The sequence below is a fragment of the Bos taurus genome, chromosome Y, assembly GCF_002263795.3.
Source record: "Bos taurus isolate L1 Dominette 01449 registration number 42190680 breed Hereford chromosome Y, ARS-UCD2.0, whole genome shotgun sequence".
NCBI lineage: Eukaryota > Metazoa > Chordata > Mammalia > Artiodactyla > Bovidae > Bos > Bos taurus.
Window position 1 is genome coordinate 22,230,549 of NC_082638.1, and position 17,697 is coordinate 22,248,245.

At 49.5% G+C, this 17,697-nt stretch overlaps 1 protein-coding gene across 2 annotated transcripts; it reads right to left on the minus strand.

Annotated features, from left to right (window-relative positions):
• Positions 1-1,996: 1,996 nt before the first annotated feature.
• LOC132344509 (testis-specific Y-encoded protein 3-like) lies at positions 1,997-5,648 on the minus strand. 2 transcript variants are annotated; one of them, XM_059884140.1, is made up of 6 exons: positions 4,893-5,646; positions 4,222-4,299; positions 3,968-4,079; positions 3,681-3,826; positions 3,475-3,561; positions 1,997-2,216 (listed from the first exon to the last, which is right to left on the minus strand). In XM_059884140.1, exons 1-6 carry the CDS (start codon positions 5,418-5,420, stop codon positions 2,193-2,195), a joined length of 975 nt encoding a protein of 324 aa, XP_059740123.1. In that variant the 5' UTR covers positions 5,421-5,646; the 3' UTR covers positions 1,997-2,192. The 2 variants fall into 2 exon arrangements, with proteins under 2 accessions (XP_059740123.1, XP_059740124.1); XM_059884141.1 differs by lacking the exon at positions 4,222-4,299 and having other exon boundaries at positions 4,872-5,648.
• Between the last annotated feature and the right edge of the window lie 12,049 nt (positions 5,649-17,697).

Here is a 17,697-nt window from a genome sequence, read left to right on the forward strand (position 1 = left end):
GTGTGCAGTCAACTCTAAGAGCACCTAGCCTTTAGGGCCCAAGTGAAAGCCCTAGAGAGCCTGGGACACAAGTCACGGCAAGTCTCCAGAGGATGACCATCCAGTCAACGAAGACTATCTCTGCACTCCACTCGAGGACAGGTTAGAGCTAATGCCAACCCTGGTCCTGAAGCACTGGCAGGAAATATTAGGCACTGGGGGACCCTGTCCTAAACTTTTCTTGTCTTTAACTTCTTTGCAATGCCTTACGGAAACTTCTGAATGTGGGTAAATGCCATGCAGTCCCTAGAATGAGCCCAGTCTAAGGTCCCGAAAACCATGCCCCAGTATGCCATCTCACACCCGCTGTCGAGTTATCACACCATAGTTTCTGCTTTGTTTTGTTTTGAACTAGGACTGGGAAAGACAGGTACCAGCCTGCCGGAGCCCCACGGATTCTTGGACGTTGACAGATTCAGAAAGTAAGAAGACATGTTTCCAGTGTCTCCTGGGCTGCTTGTTCAGAAAGCACCCAGAGACGGCCAAGCCTTGCCTTCTAGCGCTGTAGATGCGTCTCTGGAGAAGGGGCAAAGCTGGGGTGTACATGGTCAAATGCAAAAGCTGGCCCTGGGCAGGAGATCTCATGCAGGGCACCGTGAAGAGGACATCCATAAAACCTGTGAACTTTACCCTTTGCCCTCAAAAGAGATGCTGCTTCAGGGAGAAAAGTTGTAGAGTGAGAACTTCATGCGAGACAGAACTTCATGTGGGACATCACCCTCAGGCATGCCCACGGTGGAGCCCTTCTATCTGGGATGAGAGGACAACAGTGGGGGGACAGACGCTGAACTCTGCCTACTCCATTTGTGCCAGTCTGTCTTTTGCTCAATCCAGAGGTGGACGCGATTCCAGAAAGCAGTCATCTACTTCAGAAGGACCACCCTAAGTGCCTACCAGTCCCTCAGTGAGCTCCATGTGCTCCAGCTGTTCCCACTGGCCCTTGGCCCACACAGTAGTGGCAAAGCCCTAGATGAAGGACAGCTCCTTTGTGGTTGAAAACATTCTGTGCTGAGCCATTCCACAAGGAAGAGAAACTGTCACCAGAGGGCTGGTGAGAAAAAATGCTTTTTCTACAGCTTGGCCTGACAGAGGGCCTTGGGCAAAGACCTTAAGCCTTCCTGGAAAAAGGGATATTGACCCCTGAGCTGCAGCAGCAGCAGCAGCAGCAGCAGCAGCATGGGACACAGACCACATGGCTGCATAGGCTCACCCTAACAGCCTCTTTCCCCTCACTTCTGCCCCTGGACACGCTATACCGAAGCTGAGTTCTTGGAAAAAATAACAGAGTTCACATGAGCTCTAACATCTACGACGGGATCTGTTTTCCTTTATCTGATTCCTTGCAATTTCTCTTTTCCCCTGGTCACCTTTGCCAGAAACTAGTATCCTCACTGCCTTCCCACCCCTCACTTTCTCCCTAGGCCACAGCCCCCCTCCATATACCTTATACACAATGCCCTAAGATGTTACCTGGAACCCTAGCTCTGGGAAGCAGACTCTCAGCAAAGCTGACCGTGCACTCATATACACACTCATACACATGTGGCCTTCGAGGTTCATAGCGAGTTCAATGATAAGGCTTTTCCTTTGTTCTGTACCCTTATTAAAGTGTCTGATGATAGGCAACAGAGAAGATACCTGGGCCACCACCTTCCAACAGAATTGCATTCCACTGTTTCAATCTCTGGCCCTTGTTCACCAGACCCTTTCCACGAACAGCCACATTTCCCTTGTAAAATTGCCAGACCCACAGTCAATAGGCCCCTCATCTTCCTTCTCCGTCCTCCCCAACCCCCACCCCACAGGAAGAACGTCACCCCCTGACACAACCCCAACATACGACTTAGCCCCCTCTATGAATCTCCACAGACTGGTAATTCCCACGCGGTGAACTGACACTCGTACATGCAGCTGAAGTGTTTGTCCTGAGGACCTGCCCAAACAATACACGCACGCATGCAGCTGATGCTTTTTATTTTTCCTTTGCAGTGAATTCAGGGTTACTGGTGTCTCACTGTCGATCCACTTCAGCACCAGACCACTCTTCACTACTTTCCCGTCCAAGAGAACTATGCTGGCCATTGGTCTTCACGTGAAGCAGCTTCTTCGGTTTTCTGTTTTAGGTGAAGGGGGGCACGCCATCGTTAAGTGTCTCAAAAGCTGGGGGGATCGGGTTCCTTTCAAAACAGAGAGACAGAGATATGTACACTTACCCTCCCCGGAAACTCTAAAGACAGCTTGATTCTTTCAAGTCAGTTCCCAGGGGGGTGTGTCTGTGGACGTTTACATGCCCTAGAAGCACAGAGTAAAAAACAGGTATCCCAGTCTTCAGCGTAGAACTATTTACAATAGCTAGGACGTGGAAGCAGCCTATGTGTCCATCAGCAGATGAAGGGATAAGGAAGTTGGAGTACACATACACAGCGGTGTCTTACACAGCACTAACATGGAACGCGTCCATGTCAGTTCTAATGAGATGGAATGAACGTGGAGCCTACTATACCGCGTGAAGTAAGTCAGAAAGAGAAAGACAAACACTGTGCGTTCACACAAATATATGGAGTTGAGGACCTTGTACGTGGTGCTGAACATCCAACATGCAGGGCAGCAAAGAAGTAACAGACATATAAAGAACAGACTTTGGCCTCAGTGGGAGGTGGTGACGGTGGGTCAATGTGAGAGAGTAGCCCCAAAACGTTTACATTAGCTTATGCACAACAGATGATCAGTGCGAGTTTGACGCGTGCAGCAAGGCAACCAAAGTCATGTTGGGGGCAACCCAGACAGCCAGGCAGGGGAGGTCGGTGGGTGGCGGGTTCGGCATTTGGGGGGACACGTGTATCCCTATCGGTGATTCATGTTGGCCCATGTACAGCAAAACCTGTCACGGTATTGTAAAGTCATAATCCTCCAGTTAAAATAAATAAAAGAGGATTCTCCATAATCCTGCAGAGTGGTCAGTATGCTCAGAATGAGGGTGGCAGGAAAAAGATGCAAACGCAAATTAAAAACCAAAACGAGTGTGGTGATCAGAATCGAATCAAATGATGGGTCACTGGGGGAACCGCCTTGCACAAAGGAGACTCACAGGCCTTTTTGGAAATGGGACTTCATGAGGAAGAGCAGGTGGGTCCCAATTTAAGAGCAGCCTGAGGCTGGACTTGTTGGCCATGGAATGACGGTTCAGCCATGTGCAGCTGCCTCAGATATAAACTGCAGTGGCTTTGGCCTGTCCAGGCCACTTCATCCACCTCAAGCTTCTCTACTTAGAACCTGTTCTTCACCCCAGTTCTCTACCCTTGCTGTCCCTTGCTGATTCCCTCATGCCCTGGTGTCACTCTGTACTCCACGGAGTCTCACTGTCTTCACAAGTGGAATAAATGACCCAAGTTTTTGACAACACTTATGCCAGTGCTCGGCCCCTGGGCGCCTCACCTCTCGTCCTCCTGGTACCTTTTGTGGTGCAGCCTTCCTCCTCACATAGTACTGCAAAGGATTGGGCCACAGATCCCTTATGATGATCTGCCAGGGAAATGAGCAAGGTCAGCACAGGCCTGGCCAGACCATGAGCCCTCCCGTGCACGGCCAACAACTCCGACATAAGTCACCAGTTCTGGCCCAGTGGCCACGTGGGACCCCACCTCAGCAATCCAGTCAGATCCTGTGAAATTGTGGTCAAAGAACCAGTTGAAGAAGTTAACGCTGCTGTCGTGGTGCCTGCGCCTGTATGCCTTCCATTCAAAGCCCTGGTGCCACTGAACTGGAGTGGAATGAGATGCGTGGTATCCTGCAGGAAAAGCAGTTTGGGAGAAAGACCTAAATCACTTTTCGATTCAACCTAGACTTTTCTGCCCCCAACCACCGGGCCACCGCCCGCCACCCCTACCCACCCCCGCCCCCACCCAAGATCCAGGGAGCAGCTTCTCACCAGTGACCTTCATCAGGTACTCCTTGACAATCACTTCATTCTGGAAATACCTATTCCTCCGAAAGGACAATGTGATCTTGCAGTGACGAGTGGGATGCCTGAATTCCTCCACCTGCCAGGACAAAGTGTGCGGGGTGGGGTGGGTGTGAAACCTCTTTACAGAAGAGCTGTCCTTTCCTGTGTTAGGGATAGACCATGCCCTCTCCCCTCCCCAGTCACCTCCCCTCCACAATCATCAGTGTCCCCTGCCTGACCTCCAAGTTGGTCATGAAGTGAAGCATGTCTGCATCTTGCTTGCTCATCAAAACTGACATTTGGGGGTGGTTCATAAACTGCTTTAGGTCAAGGAGCCTCTAGATGCTAGAGGTAAAAGTGCTGGAAGAACAAAGCTAGCCTAAAGAGTAGAATGGCCCTCCCTGTTTGACTTCAACTTGCTACTGGTTAACTCGTCACATTTCGGTTCACGCGGGGCTATATGAATGCCGCACAAGGTCCAAGGCTGTGCCCATGAATGCCCTACCACGAGGAGGTTCTCTTCCTAACCGGATAAGCTTCATCTCAGCCCCTTGAAAGTTAGCTTACTTCGGGAAAACAAGCACTCCTAGCTAGAACCCGTAGGACCACTTACACTTCCCCACCCTTCCCCCATTCCAGACAAGCCTTCTCTCCGAAGAGACCCTGGTGCTAATGACAATTCTGATAGGGACCTCTCAAAGTATAGCCCAACTATCAATTTGGGCTAGCCAGAACAGCAAGGACATCACACCTACGATCAGGAACAGATATGCAGGACGGTAACCAATACCCACCATCCAGAAAAGTAAATACGGTACCAGAACTGCCAGATCTGTAAACTGTTCCTGCCATAGCCCGGCTTAAACAAACAAACAAACACAAAACTCACAAGCACCACACCAAGGGATACAACTTCGACCCAGAAGCCACGGATGCCCTGGATGATGGCGCTTCTGTGCTCTAGATGCACCTTCCGCCGCTGACTGGTCTTATGTTTCAGGCGAGCATGCGCCCTTTCGGCTTTCTTATTCACGGGCTCCAGCTCCAGCTGCAGGGCTGCCAGCGCCTCCAGTGCAGGCCGGTCACTCAGGGCTCCGGGCCTTGGATGGTCGTGGACATGCTCCTCCGAGGACACCTGCTCCTGCTCCTCGTATGCCACCACCTCCACCTCCTCCATGACGTCCAACACCAGCAGCTGGAACTCCTGCCCGAGTCCCGCCACCTCTCCCTCCTCCACAGCCGCACCTTCCTCCACTGCCTCCACCCAGAAGAGGGCGGCCTCCTCGCCTGGCGCACCACCTGCGGCCTGCATCGCCTCTGCCGCCCCCACCGGACTGGAAGGCCCCAGGGCCCCTCCCTCATGAAGACCCGGGCTCACAACTAAGATCCAGGATCCCGGAGTGCTGCCGCCTTCCTCTGGCCCCGTCTCACTCTCCATGGTATTCTCGCCGAAGCCCGGAACTGCAAACAAGCTGGACGCTAGAGCACGGCAGACGGCCCTCACGGGCCGCCCGCCGGCCGCAGTCTACGTGGTCCTACTCCCGACGGGTTACTGGGCAAGAGCCAGGGAACGGCGAAAGGGAGAGACGCATGCGCAGAACCCTCTGCCACCAGGCCCGCCTACTATGGCGACGGGAAGGGGCTGAACTCTCCACCCTGACCTCCTGACCTCATCCCAGAACCAATCAAATGGAGTCTAAAGCGGTTCGCTCCTGGGACACGCCCCTTGGAATCCTGGGCCCTCTTGCCAGCCTGTGACAGGCGGCCAATGTCGGCCCAGCGCAAAGTGGGCGTGTCCTGGCAAGCCTTTTGCCTGCCTAGCAGTGCAGCCGCGCCCGAGCAGCGACTGGGAGAGCCAGGGCCACCTGAAGCTGCAACAGTCCTCAAGCTTGAAGTTGCCCCTGGGGCAGCGCGCCCGTGTGCTCAGGGACACACTCAGGAAGACAGGGTTCCTGGGTACCTCAGGGACAGAGTTGCTCTCCTCCGATCCAAACCGCAAGCCACGGGGTGGGGGTGGGGGGAGTAGGAGGGAGGCGGGCAGGGTAGGGGGGTTTGGGGGAGGAGTGCGCGGTGGAGGGGGATGGGGAAGCGGGGCGGGGGCCCGGGTGGGGGCGGGCTTACGCCGACCTCACCCATGTGCACCTGCTGCAGAGTCATGGCTAAACTTGTGCCTTAGGCTTGAGCAGTTGTCAGGAATGCAGCCCTCCTCTGAGGAAGATGCAGAGCACTTTCCTCGGCTAGCTGTCCAAGCCCCACGATGCAGCCGCAAGCCCAACCAGCCTGGAGCCCCTGGCCTACGATCTGTCAGCCCTCGGCCTTTCCCCCGGCCCGTGGCTTAGGGCAGGCGCCCACGTAGCTAAGGATGTGCGCCTGCAGATGCACTTGCCAGAGGCACAGAGCTATTCCTGCAAGTGTTTCAAGTGGACCAAAGTGCTCCTCCTGACCATTAGTTACTCCTACGTCCGGGCCGCCTAGCTCAGGTGGGCACACTCAGGTTAAGTGCCTGGACAGTTTCCACTGCTCACGCTCTTTCTCCTAGGATGTCTGCTGTTTCACACTGAGCACCTACCTCCCTTAGTCCTGACACACTCACAGACCCACCACACCCCACCCCACCCCCCACACCCCCCCACAAACACACACAAACACGTGACACAAGTACACACATGCGTGCAACACACAGAGCCACAAATGCCAACAGGTGTTTCAGAGACTGAAGAACCAGTGGATCGCATGAAATGCATAGATGTCTTTATTTCTAACGGGAAAATGTTCATTCTGATCTTCAGATGTGAAATATAGAGAAGTCCATCTTCCATGAGGGAGAATCATGCCTAGATTTGGATACAGGAAGTATAGAGAACTCCTTATTTCATGGTGGACAGTCCTTGATTTATGCATGAGAAATACAAGGAGTTAAGTATTTCACGAAGAAACAGTGGTGCCCAGAATTTCATTTATGAAATAGAGATAATTCCAATTCCATATTGGTTCGCCAGATCTTAATTTCACACTTCATGTCAGTAAACTTTCATGGAGATCTTCATATACGAAATGTATACAATTTCAGGATTCAAGAAGGGAATTGTAGGCTCAACTTTTCATATGTAAAATATATAGAATTCCCCACTCATGTAGGAAAACGTGTGCACAGATATACGTCTGGGAGACACAAGATTCCACATATGATGAAGAAAATGATGCAAGTCGATTTTCATACATGAAATACCGATTTCCTATTTCAGGTAGAAACCTCTGCACCCATGTTCTCACATGTGAAAGAAGGACAATTGCATATTTTATGCAGAAAAATCATCTTTCTGGTTTTCATCTGCATGAATCAGGGAATGCAGAGCAAGTGCTCTGGAGCAATCCCGAAGAATAGCGTAGGCAGGGATGTGGGAGCGGCTCCAGGATAGCTGGGACCCCTGTGTACTTATGGCTTATTAATGTTGATGCATGGCAGAAGCCATTACAATATTGTATCATAATTAACCCCCAGTTGAATTTAATAAAAAGAAAAAGTGAAAGAAGAAAGGGACTCGACTGCTCTGTGGTGGCCTAAATGGGAAGGAAATCCAAAATTGACGGGATACACGTACAGCTAAAACTTGATTCACGCACAGCAGAAACCAAAGAAACACTGTAACGTGACTATGGCCCCAAAATAATGGTTGGAAGTACATCACATGTCCGGTATAATTCCGGCAGTGAAAAAATAAATGGTAGCCCCGTATGCAATACATGTTCTTGAGGAGAGTATGCTGAGTTAAATACTTGAGTTCGAGGAAGATGAAGGCTTTTACATCACACGACATTGTCACGTTGAAAGCCCTGCGTTATAGAAAGAGAGTAGGATGTGGTCATCGGGCCAGTGGAAATGGCCCCCGATGGTCCACGTTACCATCTTTTAGTCACAGGTTGACTCAGCTCATCCAGGAAGACACTGTAAAAGAGGCAGGATGGAAAACGGAGCTGCAGGCCTCAGCCCAAGACCATTAGGGAAGTTCGCAAACCCAACACCACCAACAGAAAGCCTCTCAGCTGAATGCACTGAGAGAGATATCAAAGCCTTCCCACAGGGCCTTCCAGGCCCTTGGGCCTTGGGCTGGGTAATGAACTGTGGTGCTTGGACAAGCGTGAGGAAAGGCTGTGTCTTGCAGAGTCCCGGAGGCCTTGCTGGAGCCACTCAGCGGCCTGGCCCAGGTTTCAAAGCAACGGCCACCGTGTCCCATGCCCACCTCCATGTCCGAATGGTTGTGGCAATGTCCATGGGCCACAGTCTACAGGACCGAGCTCCCCATTTGGGTAGACGGAGGAGGCTGAGGGTCAGCTGCGTGCTGGGTACCTGGCTCCCTCATGGCAGGTGGCCGGGCAGTGTGTGGGGGCCTTGGTAAGAGGAGGGCACAGAGAACTGAGACCTGCCTCTTCCAGCTGGGACTACCAGGCTATACGGGGACCCCCTTCTCGCAACCAGGACCTTGGAGGGTGAAAGTCAATCTGGGGAATCTCCTTTCAGGGGATAGGGAATCATACTTGTTTCCCTTGAGGATTGCAGGACACAGTTAGCTGGCCACCAGCTCACCTCAAGAACACAAGATGTGACAGCAAGAAGTTTGCACCGGCTAATCACACCCCTCCCTCACGTTTCCTCTATGTGGCCTTTGCTGAAAGCCTTGACGGAGTTTGCCATTTCTCTTTCCACTGGCTTAGGCTTTTATTCTTTTCTAATACAAGCATTTAAAATTATAAGCACGTCTAGATCTGCATCTCACGAATTCTGATACGCTGTGTTTTTACTCTCACTCGTTTAAAGTATTTTCTGCTCGCTCTTTGTTATCCTGTACGTTTTTTAAAAAGTTTAGTTTAATTGGAGGTGAGTTACTTGACATTATTGTGGTGCTTTTTGCCGTACGTTCACACGAATCAGCCGTGTACATGCATTCCCCGTCCTGATTCCCACTCCCCATCCCATCCCTCTGGGTCATCCCAGTGCACCAGCCCTGAGCTCCCTGTCTCGTGCATCGAACCTGGCCTGGCGATGTATTTCGTATGTGATAATATACATGTTTCAATGCTATTCTCTCAAACCATCGCACCCTTGCCTTCTCCTACAGAGTCCCGAAATCTGTTCTTTACATCTGTGTCTCTTTTGCTGTCTCGCATATAGGGTCACTGTTAATTCCATCTGTCTCAATTCCATATATATGCGTGGGTTTTTCCTTCTGACTGACTTTTCTCTGCATAAGAGGCTCCACTTGCGTCCAGCTCATTAGAACTGATTCAAATGCATTCTTTTTAAGAGCTGAGTAATATTCTACTGTCTATATCTACCCCGGCTTGCGTCTCCAGTTCGTCTGCCCATGGACATCTAGGCTGCTTCCACGTCCTATCTGTTGTAAAGAGAGCCGCGACGAACACTGGGGCACGAGTGTGTTTTAATTCTGGTTTCTTCGGTGTGTATGCCCAGCAGAGGGATTGCTGGGTTGTATGGCAGTTCTATTTCCAGGTTTTTGAGCAGTCTGTACGTTGTTCCCATAGTGGCTGTGCTAGTTTGAAATTCACACAGACAGTGTGAGAGGGTTTCTTTTTTTCTCTGCCCCCTCTCAAACATTCATTGTCTGTAGATTTTGGACAGCAGCTATTCTGACCGGCCTGAGATGGTACCTCGTTGTGGTTTCGATTTGCGTTTCTCTGATAGTAAGGGATGTTGCGCATCTTTTCCTGTGTTTGATAGCCATCTGTATTTCTTTTTTGGAGAAATGTCTGTTTACTTCTTTGGCCCATGATGATGATTATTATTTTTTTTTTGGCCTGGGTCGCCTACTTTTCTGGAATTGAGTGCAGGAGTTGCTTGTATATTTTTTAGATTAATTCTTTACGAGTTGCTTCATTTGCTATTATTTGCCCCCATTCTGAATTCTGTCTTTCCACTTTGCTTGTAGTTTCCTTCGTTGAGCATAAGCTTTTAAGTTTAAGTAGGTCCCATTTGTTTTAGTTTTGCTTTTATTCCCATTATTCTGGGAGGTTCGCCAGAGAGGATCCTACTGTGCTTTACACCAGAGAGTGTTTTGCCTAAATTTTCCTCCAGCAGTGTAATCGTTTGCGGTCTCATGTTTAGATCTTCGATCCATTTTGAGTTTATATTTTGTGTGCGGTGTTAGCAAGTGTTGTAGTTTCATTCTTTTATGCGTGGTTGCCCAGTTTTCCCAGCGCCCCTTGCTGAAGAGATTGTCTTTTCTGCATTGTACATCCTCGTCTGCTTTGTCAAAGATAAGGTGTCCGTAGGTGCGGATACGAATCTCTGGGCTTTCTCTTTTGTTCCATTGACTTATGTTTCTGTCTTTGTGCCAGTACCATACTGCATTGATGACTGTGGCTTTGTAGTATAGCTTGAAGTTAGGCAGGCTGATTCCTGCAGTTCCATTCTTCTTTGTCAAGATTGCTTTGGCTCTTCCAGGTGTTTTGGATTTCCATACCAATTGTGAAATGACTGGTCCTAGTGCTCTGACAAATACTGCTCATAGCTTTACAGGGACTACACTGACCCTATCGATTGCTTTGGATAGATTTTAGTCCTCTATTTACTATTGCAGGAGGGCCAAATGCCCAGCATGAACTGACACCAACACCAATGTGTACACAAGGAACTGGGGTTTTAAAGGGAGAATTTGGGAATAGGCAAGGGGAATCATGGGAAGTCTATAGAGTCAGAAAATGACAGTTTGACAGAACGTGCGCAGGGAGTGTTGGTCCATGCGGAATATCTGGGTTTGCTAACCCTGTTACCTCTTAAAGGCAGGCTTTCTGCCCTCCCGTAGAGACTGGGCAACGGGCCCTATCCTTAAGTGTTGAGTGGAGCACATAGTCACTTCTATTGGCAGCCTTGAGTTTTCGTAGGTGGGGACTTTAAAGGGGTGGGGGTCATCCAAGGCATGCAGCCTTGAGCTGTTGCAAACTTAAAGACCCAGGTGCAGGCCTTACTGAGAAAGGGCTCCGTGGAGCCTTGCTCAAATTTGGCTAAGGTGAGAGTCGTTTTCCCTTGAAAGCAGAGAAACTCGAAGAGTGTGGATTGGGCCCTGCTCCCACCGCCGCTTGGAGCTGGGACAGCCTTCCCCAGGCGGTGGGGAGACCAAGCACATTTGCTTTTTCAGGTGTCCAGCAGAACGAGATCACACAGAAGCCATCAACCTCCACCATCACCCTGGTGACCAACACGGATTCGTCGCCCCTGGTCCCCAGCTCAGGACCCACGAGCACCCTTGCATCTTCGGTCAGCGCGCCCATCGCCACCGCTTCAGCTGATGTCGCTGCAGGCACCGCCGAGTACGCTAGCAGAGTGAGTGCCCGTGGTTGGATTGGGGAAGCCCAGCTTTGGGTCTTTCCAGGAATTAAAGGGGACCAGGAAGTGGTGGAATCCCTCCCCAACTCGCCTGTTCTCTTGGCCTGGTCCTTGTTAGGGATGTGGTGGCCAGGCTTGCCTGCTCTGTGTTCACTTGTGGGCACACTCTCCATTTAGGTTCTGTCTTCTGTCTTTTAAAATTTATTTTATTGAAGTATAGGTGATGTAGAAGGGTGTATTAATTTCGACGGTACAAGACAATGATTCAGTTATATACACGCATACTTTTTCATATTCCTTTCCATTATGGCTTACCACAGGATATTGATTGTCGTTCCCTGTGCTACACAGGAGGACCTTGTTGTTTATTTTACGTATAAGAGTTTGCACCTGGTAATCCCAGATTCCCAAAGCGTCCCGTCCACCACCCCAGCCCTCCTCTCTTACTTCTCTCTTAATTTGCCGAGTGCTTTCATGCTCACTGTCTAATCCGGGCAAGTAAAGCTTGCTGTCGGATGAGGGTGCTCTGGAGTGATGTGCAGGTTCATGTCTGGAGAACCCGGGGAGTGAAAATCACCACCAGAATTGCAGCTCTCTGGGGAGTCCCTTCTGCTCCCTGCTGGGGCCTAGAACAGGAGTTGCTAGACAGCTGTAGAATGAAAGCGGGTTTTTGAGTGAACACCTAATGTCTTTTGAGAGAAAGCCTAATGTCTCATTGGGCTTCATATCAGTAACACTTTTGTTTAGTGTGGACAATTTGTAAGGTCTTTATTGAATTTGTTGTAATATTGCTGTACTTTCCTTCTTTCAAAACGTTTTGGTGTCGTTGACTACAAGGCTTGGGGAATCTTATCTCCCTGAGTAGGGAATCAAAACCGTACCCCCCACATTGGAAGGCTAGGTCTCAACCAGTGGGGTTTCAGGGACGTCCTCACTCCCATGTTACAGATGAGCACACTGAGATCTGGCCAGGTCAAACAGGTTGTCCGGGGTCACATAATCCGTGAATGTCTAATTGGCATTTTGAATGGTAGCAGCCAGGATCTAGAATCCCCACTTGACCTGCCTTAGAGCTTGCTTGTGAATTCACACCAGGCCGGCTGACCACGGCTGTCCGCTGTCCCCAGACTGATTGTTCTTACATGTGGCTTTTTAAAGCAACCCTGCTCAAGAGTGAGTGTGGCTAAAGAGGAAACATCCAGGTCTTGGGGTTAGGGCTCTTAGTTAGTACTTCTGTCCCCCCATTTTGCATAAAAGACCAGGTTTTATCCAGTCTCAGAGTTTCAGAACATTCAGGGTTCCCCTTTCAGGTGTGGTCACATGCTCAAGGTTTTTGACTTACCTGTTCATCACCTTGAACAAGGATTGACTTCGTGTTTTCATTGACAGTGACTTCATACCTCAAGCGTGAAAATCACTTTATGTATGAAATAGAAAATTCCATATTTTGTGTAGGAAAATCGAGGCCAATTCTTTCAGTTGTTACATATACAGTGTTCTGTAACTCATAACGCAAGTCAGCACACAGATTTTCAAATGAGAAAGATGAAAAATTCCGTATTTCGTGTTACCTTGTTTATGCCCAATTCAACGTGAAATACCAGAATTTCATATTTCGCGGGGAAAAGCTCCGTGCCTGGAGTTTCAAATGCCGACATAGAGAAACCCATATTCAAGGCAGGAAAATCGGTGCCCGGATGTTCATTCATTAAATACAGAGAACTGCATGTTTCATGTAGGAAAATCACGACCCAGATTCTCCTACATGAAATATAAACAGTTCATTAGCTCATGGACTAAGTCTCTGCCACGATTTTCTTACAGAGGAAAGATAAAGACATGTAAGGAAATCCGTACTCAACAGAGGAAAAATCAGTGCCCCGGATTACATACGTAAAGTCATCAAAATTCCGTATTTTGTGTGCTAAAATCAGTGGCCTGATGTTCCTAAGTTTAATACACGACATTCCAGATTTCATGTGCAAAAGTCAGCACCCAGGTTTTCATACGGGAAATACACAGAATTCCAAATTTCATGCCGGCAAATAACACGTGCACCCATGATTCATATAACATATAGAGAATTCCATTTCCCTTTTGGGAAGTTTGTGGTGAGATTTTCACAGGTGAAACAGAGAGAATGCCACATTTCTTGGCAGAAAACTTAATGCATGTATTCTTTCGGGAAATAACGAGTTCCGCGCTTCACGTAAAAGACTGTTGCCCACGTGTCCAAATGTGACACAAACCTGGACTTCTCTGTGTAGAGAGAGATTTAGAGATGAAACATCTCTCAATCCGGAGATGCTAAGAACAGTGTCCCGCTAAGAGCCATGACTCACCAGTGCCAGAGGAATTGAAGTCTGCCCATTTATTGTACAGAGGCGCTTTCAAAGTAGCTCTGTTCTCATCCAGCCCCCAGGTGAGAACACACGCCAGCCTACCCCATCAGCCCAGGCCTGTGGGACTGGGACAGGTGAGAGGATCAACCTAGGACACCCTTTTAAGGAGTGATGTTTCAAACTGGCAAAGGCTGCACATAGCAGCGCTAAGTGCTGCTACAGTTCCCAAACCTTAGAGAAAAGGGCAAGCTGTGTTCATATGGCTGGTCATGTCGGGGAAAGAATGCTCCTTCACCTGAGGACAGAAAACCCTTTGTGGCCGGGTGTCCTAAGGGCTGTGCGTAGCCCCTCTTCTGTGCCGGGGAGTCTGGCCCACTCTGGCTCTGCTCCTTAGCATCCTCCCTGACTTGCCTCAGGTGCTTTTGGCCTGCCTCTCCTTTCTCCTCAGGGATCCGTGTTTACACCTACATGCCTGTTTACATGTACAGCTTGCTCCGTGGGTGAGATCCCTGGGCTTTCCTCCAGGGCTTTTCTCCAGTGTTTCTGCCGCCCCAAGATCGTCGTACTTTACACAAGCTCTTTCATGTTTTCAGTGTGCATTCTTCCATCCCCCAGCCAGGCCAGTTCAGAGAGTTCACACACACATTTTGCCCAGCGCACATGTGTTTGCACGCGCGTGCACGCACACACACACTCATACACACACTCACACACTCACACACCAACAATTCTGAAAAGCAACTTGCACACATGCGGAACTTTGGTTTACTGATCCAGGATAATGGACTTTGGTAAGCACCACTCTTTTTTTTTTTTGCCCCGGTTGATGTTTTCACTCGGTAATTGATCAAGTCAGTGTCCTCTTCTACTTCTATGGTATATCGTGGAAGGTGAATGGGAATGGCTCATGAGTGGGACTGATATCCAAAGAGGTTGGCAGGGTTGGAAGTCCTCACTGTGGACAGCGGAGTGACCTGTGCCTGTGTTCTCTACTCCTGTTGCCTTGGACTGGTTCACCGTGCCAGTCGGGTTGGTGTGATTCCATTCCCTGGGCTTTCCTTCCAGAAACGACACAGAAATAGCAAGGGACTTTGAACTTGAAATTGATCTCGCACCGCCTTTTCCCTAGGCTATAGAAGGTCACTGAGGACAAGAACTCATTCACAACTTTCTCTCTACAGAAAGGCAAGCCCCAATTCCTATCACCTGGGGGATGATTTACTGACAATCATGAAGAAATTCTGCATGGGCAATGCCAGTTGAATGATCAACACAAGGACACATGGGTAGGGGTAAACGTTAGTGTATTTCAACCGTGCGGCGCTGTTTATAGAACACTTAACAAGTCAACCCCAAACCGTTCCTGACAGAGAAAAACAAAAACATTTCCTGACATATGCATTCCTGCAACATCTTTGCCCTCTGTGATCCTAATCAATATTCTCCCTGCAATGAGTGATATTCCTGCACGTCAGGCATTACTGTAAGTGTGTGGGTATTCTTGTTTCCACATGTGGGTCACTGTTAACTATTCCTGTGATAAAGCATTTCTTGATGTGCACAAATATCATGGAAGTCTTTCAAAAAGTCACAATTCAAGATGTTGGAAGCATTTGATCCAGGAAGGAAAGAATAGGTCCACTTCACATGCAGTCTAACAAAGATACGCAAACTTAACCAAAGAAGGAGTAAATACGAGCAACACCACGCATGTAGGTTGAATAGGGACGTGCAAGAACTCAGACAGATATGGCAGCAGAGCTGTGCATAATGGCACAAGCATGGGTGCAACATGAAAGAGGGCAGGAGGCATAGGCAGACCCACAGGAAGAAACATCAACTCACATTCATGGGCAAACACAATGGAGACACCCAGTCTTCATTGTAAACAGAGGAAAACATGAACACATCCAGGGCACAGGAAGCAAATGCAGCTCAGGCTGGTTGAGCCAGAATGCGCGTGAATTCATCACTAAACCGGCGAGTCTCACACGCATCGATATTCGGCGGAAGAAAACCTTACACGACACATCCAAGTGTGCAGTCAACTCTAAGAGCACCTAGCCTTTAGGGCCCAAGTGAAAGCCCTAGAGAGCCTGGGACACAAGTCACGGCAAGTCTCCAGAGGATGACCATCCAGTCAACGAAGACTATCTCTGCACTCCACTCGAGGACAGGTTAGAGCTAATGCCAACCCTGGTCCTGAAGCACTGGCAGGAAATATTAGGCACTGGGGGACCCTGTCCTAAACTTTTCTTGTCTTTAACTTCTTTGCAATGCCTTACGGAAACTTCTGAATGTGGGTAAATGCCATGCAGTCCCTAGAATGAGCCCAGTCTAAGGTCCCGAAAACCATGCCCCAGTATGCCATCTCACACCCGCTGTCGAGTTATCACACCATAGTTTCTGCTTTGTTTTGTTTTGAACTAGGACTGGGAAAGACAGGTACCAGCCTGCCGGAGCCCCACGGATTCTTGGACGTTGACAGATTCAGAAAGTAAGAAGACATGTTTCCAGTGTCTCCTGGGCTGCTTGTTCAGAAAGCACCCAGAGACGGCCAAGCCTTGCCTTCTAGCGCTGTAGATGCGTCTCTGGAGAAGGGGCAAAGCTGGGGTGTACATGGTCAAATGCAAAAGCTGGCCCTGGGCAGGAGATCTCATGCAGGGCACCGTGAAGAGGACATCCATAAAACCTGTGAACTTTACCCTTTGCCCTCAAAAGAGATGCTGCTTCAGGGAGAAAAGTTGTAGAGTGAGAACTTCATGCGAGACAGAACTTCATGTGGGACATCACCCTCAGGCATGCCCACGGTGGAGCCCTTCTATCTGGGATGAGAGGACAACAGTGGGGGGACAGACGTTGAACTCTGCCTACTCCATTTGTGCCAGTCTGTCTTTTGCTCAATCCAGAGGTGGACGCGATTCCAGAAAGCAGTCATCTACTTCAGAAGGACCACCCTAAGTGCCGACCAGTCCCTCAGTGAGCTCCATGTGCTCCAGCTGTTCCCACTGGCCCTTGGCCCACACAGTAGTGGCAAAGCCCTAGATGAAGGACAGCTCCTTTGTGGTTGAAAACATTCTGTGCTGAGCCATTCCACAAGGAAGAGAAACTGTCACCAGAGGGCTGGTGAGAAAAAATGCTTTTTCTACAGCTTGGCCTGACAGAGGGCCTTGGGCAAAGACCTTAAGCCTTCCTGGAAAAAGGGATATTGACCCCTGAGCTGCAGCAGCAGCAGCAGCAGCAGCAGCATGGGACACAGACCACATGGCTGCATAGGCTCACCCTAACAGCCTCTTTCCCCTCACTTCTGCCCCTGGACACGCTATACCGAAGCTGAGTTCTTGGAAAAAATAACAGAGTTCACATGAGCTCTAACATCTACGACGGGATCTGTTTTCCTTTATCTGATTCCTTGCAATTTCTCTTTTCCCCTGGTCACCTTTGCCAGAAACTAGTATCCTCACTGCCTTCCCACCCCTCACTTTCTCCCTAGGCCACAGCCCCCCTCCATATACCTTATACACAATGCCCTAAGATGTTACCTGGAACCCTAGCTCTGGGAAGCAGACTCTCAGCAAAGCTGACCGTGCACTCATATACACACTCATACACACGTGGCCTTCGAGGTTCATAGCGAGTTCAATGATAAGGCCTTTCCTTTGTTCTGTGTACCCTTATTAAAGTGTCTGATGATAGGCAACAGAGAAGATACCTGGGCCACCACCTTCCAACAGAATTGCATTCCACTGTTTCAATCTCTGGCCCTTGTTCACCAGACCCTTTCCACGAACAGCCACATTTCCCTTGTAAAATTGCCAGACCCACAGTCAATAGGCCCCTCATCTTCCTTCTCCGTCCTCCCCAACCCCCACCCCACAGGAAGAACGTCACCCCCTGACACAACCCCAACATACGACTTAGCCCCCTCTATGAATCTCCACAGACTGGTAATTCCCACGCGGTGAACTGACACTCGTACATGCAGCTGAAGTGTTTGTCCTGAGGACCTGCCCAAACAATACACGCACGCA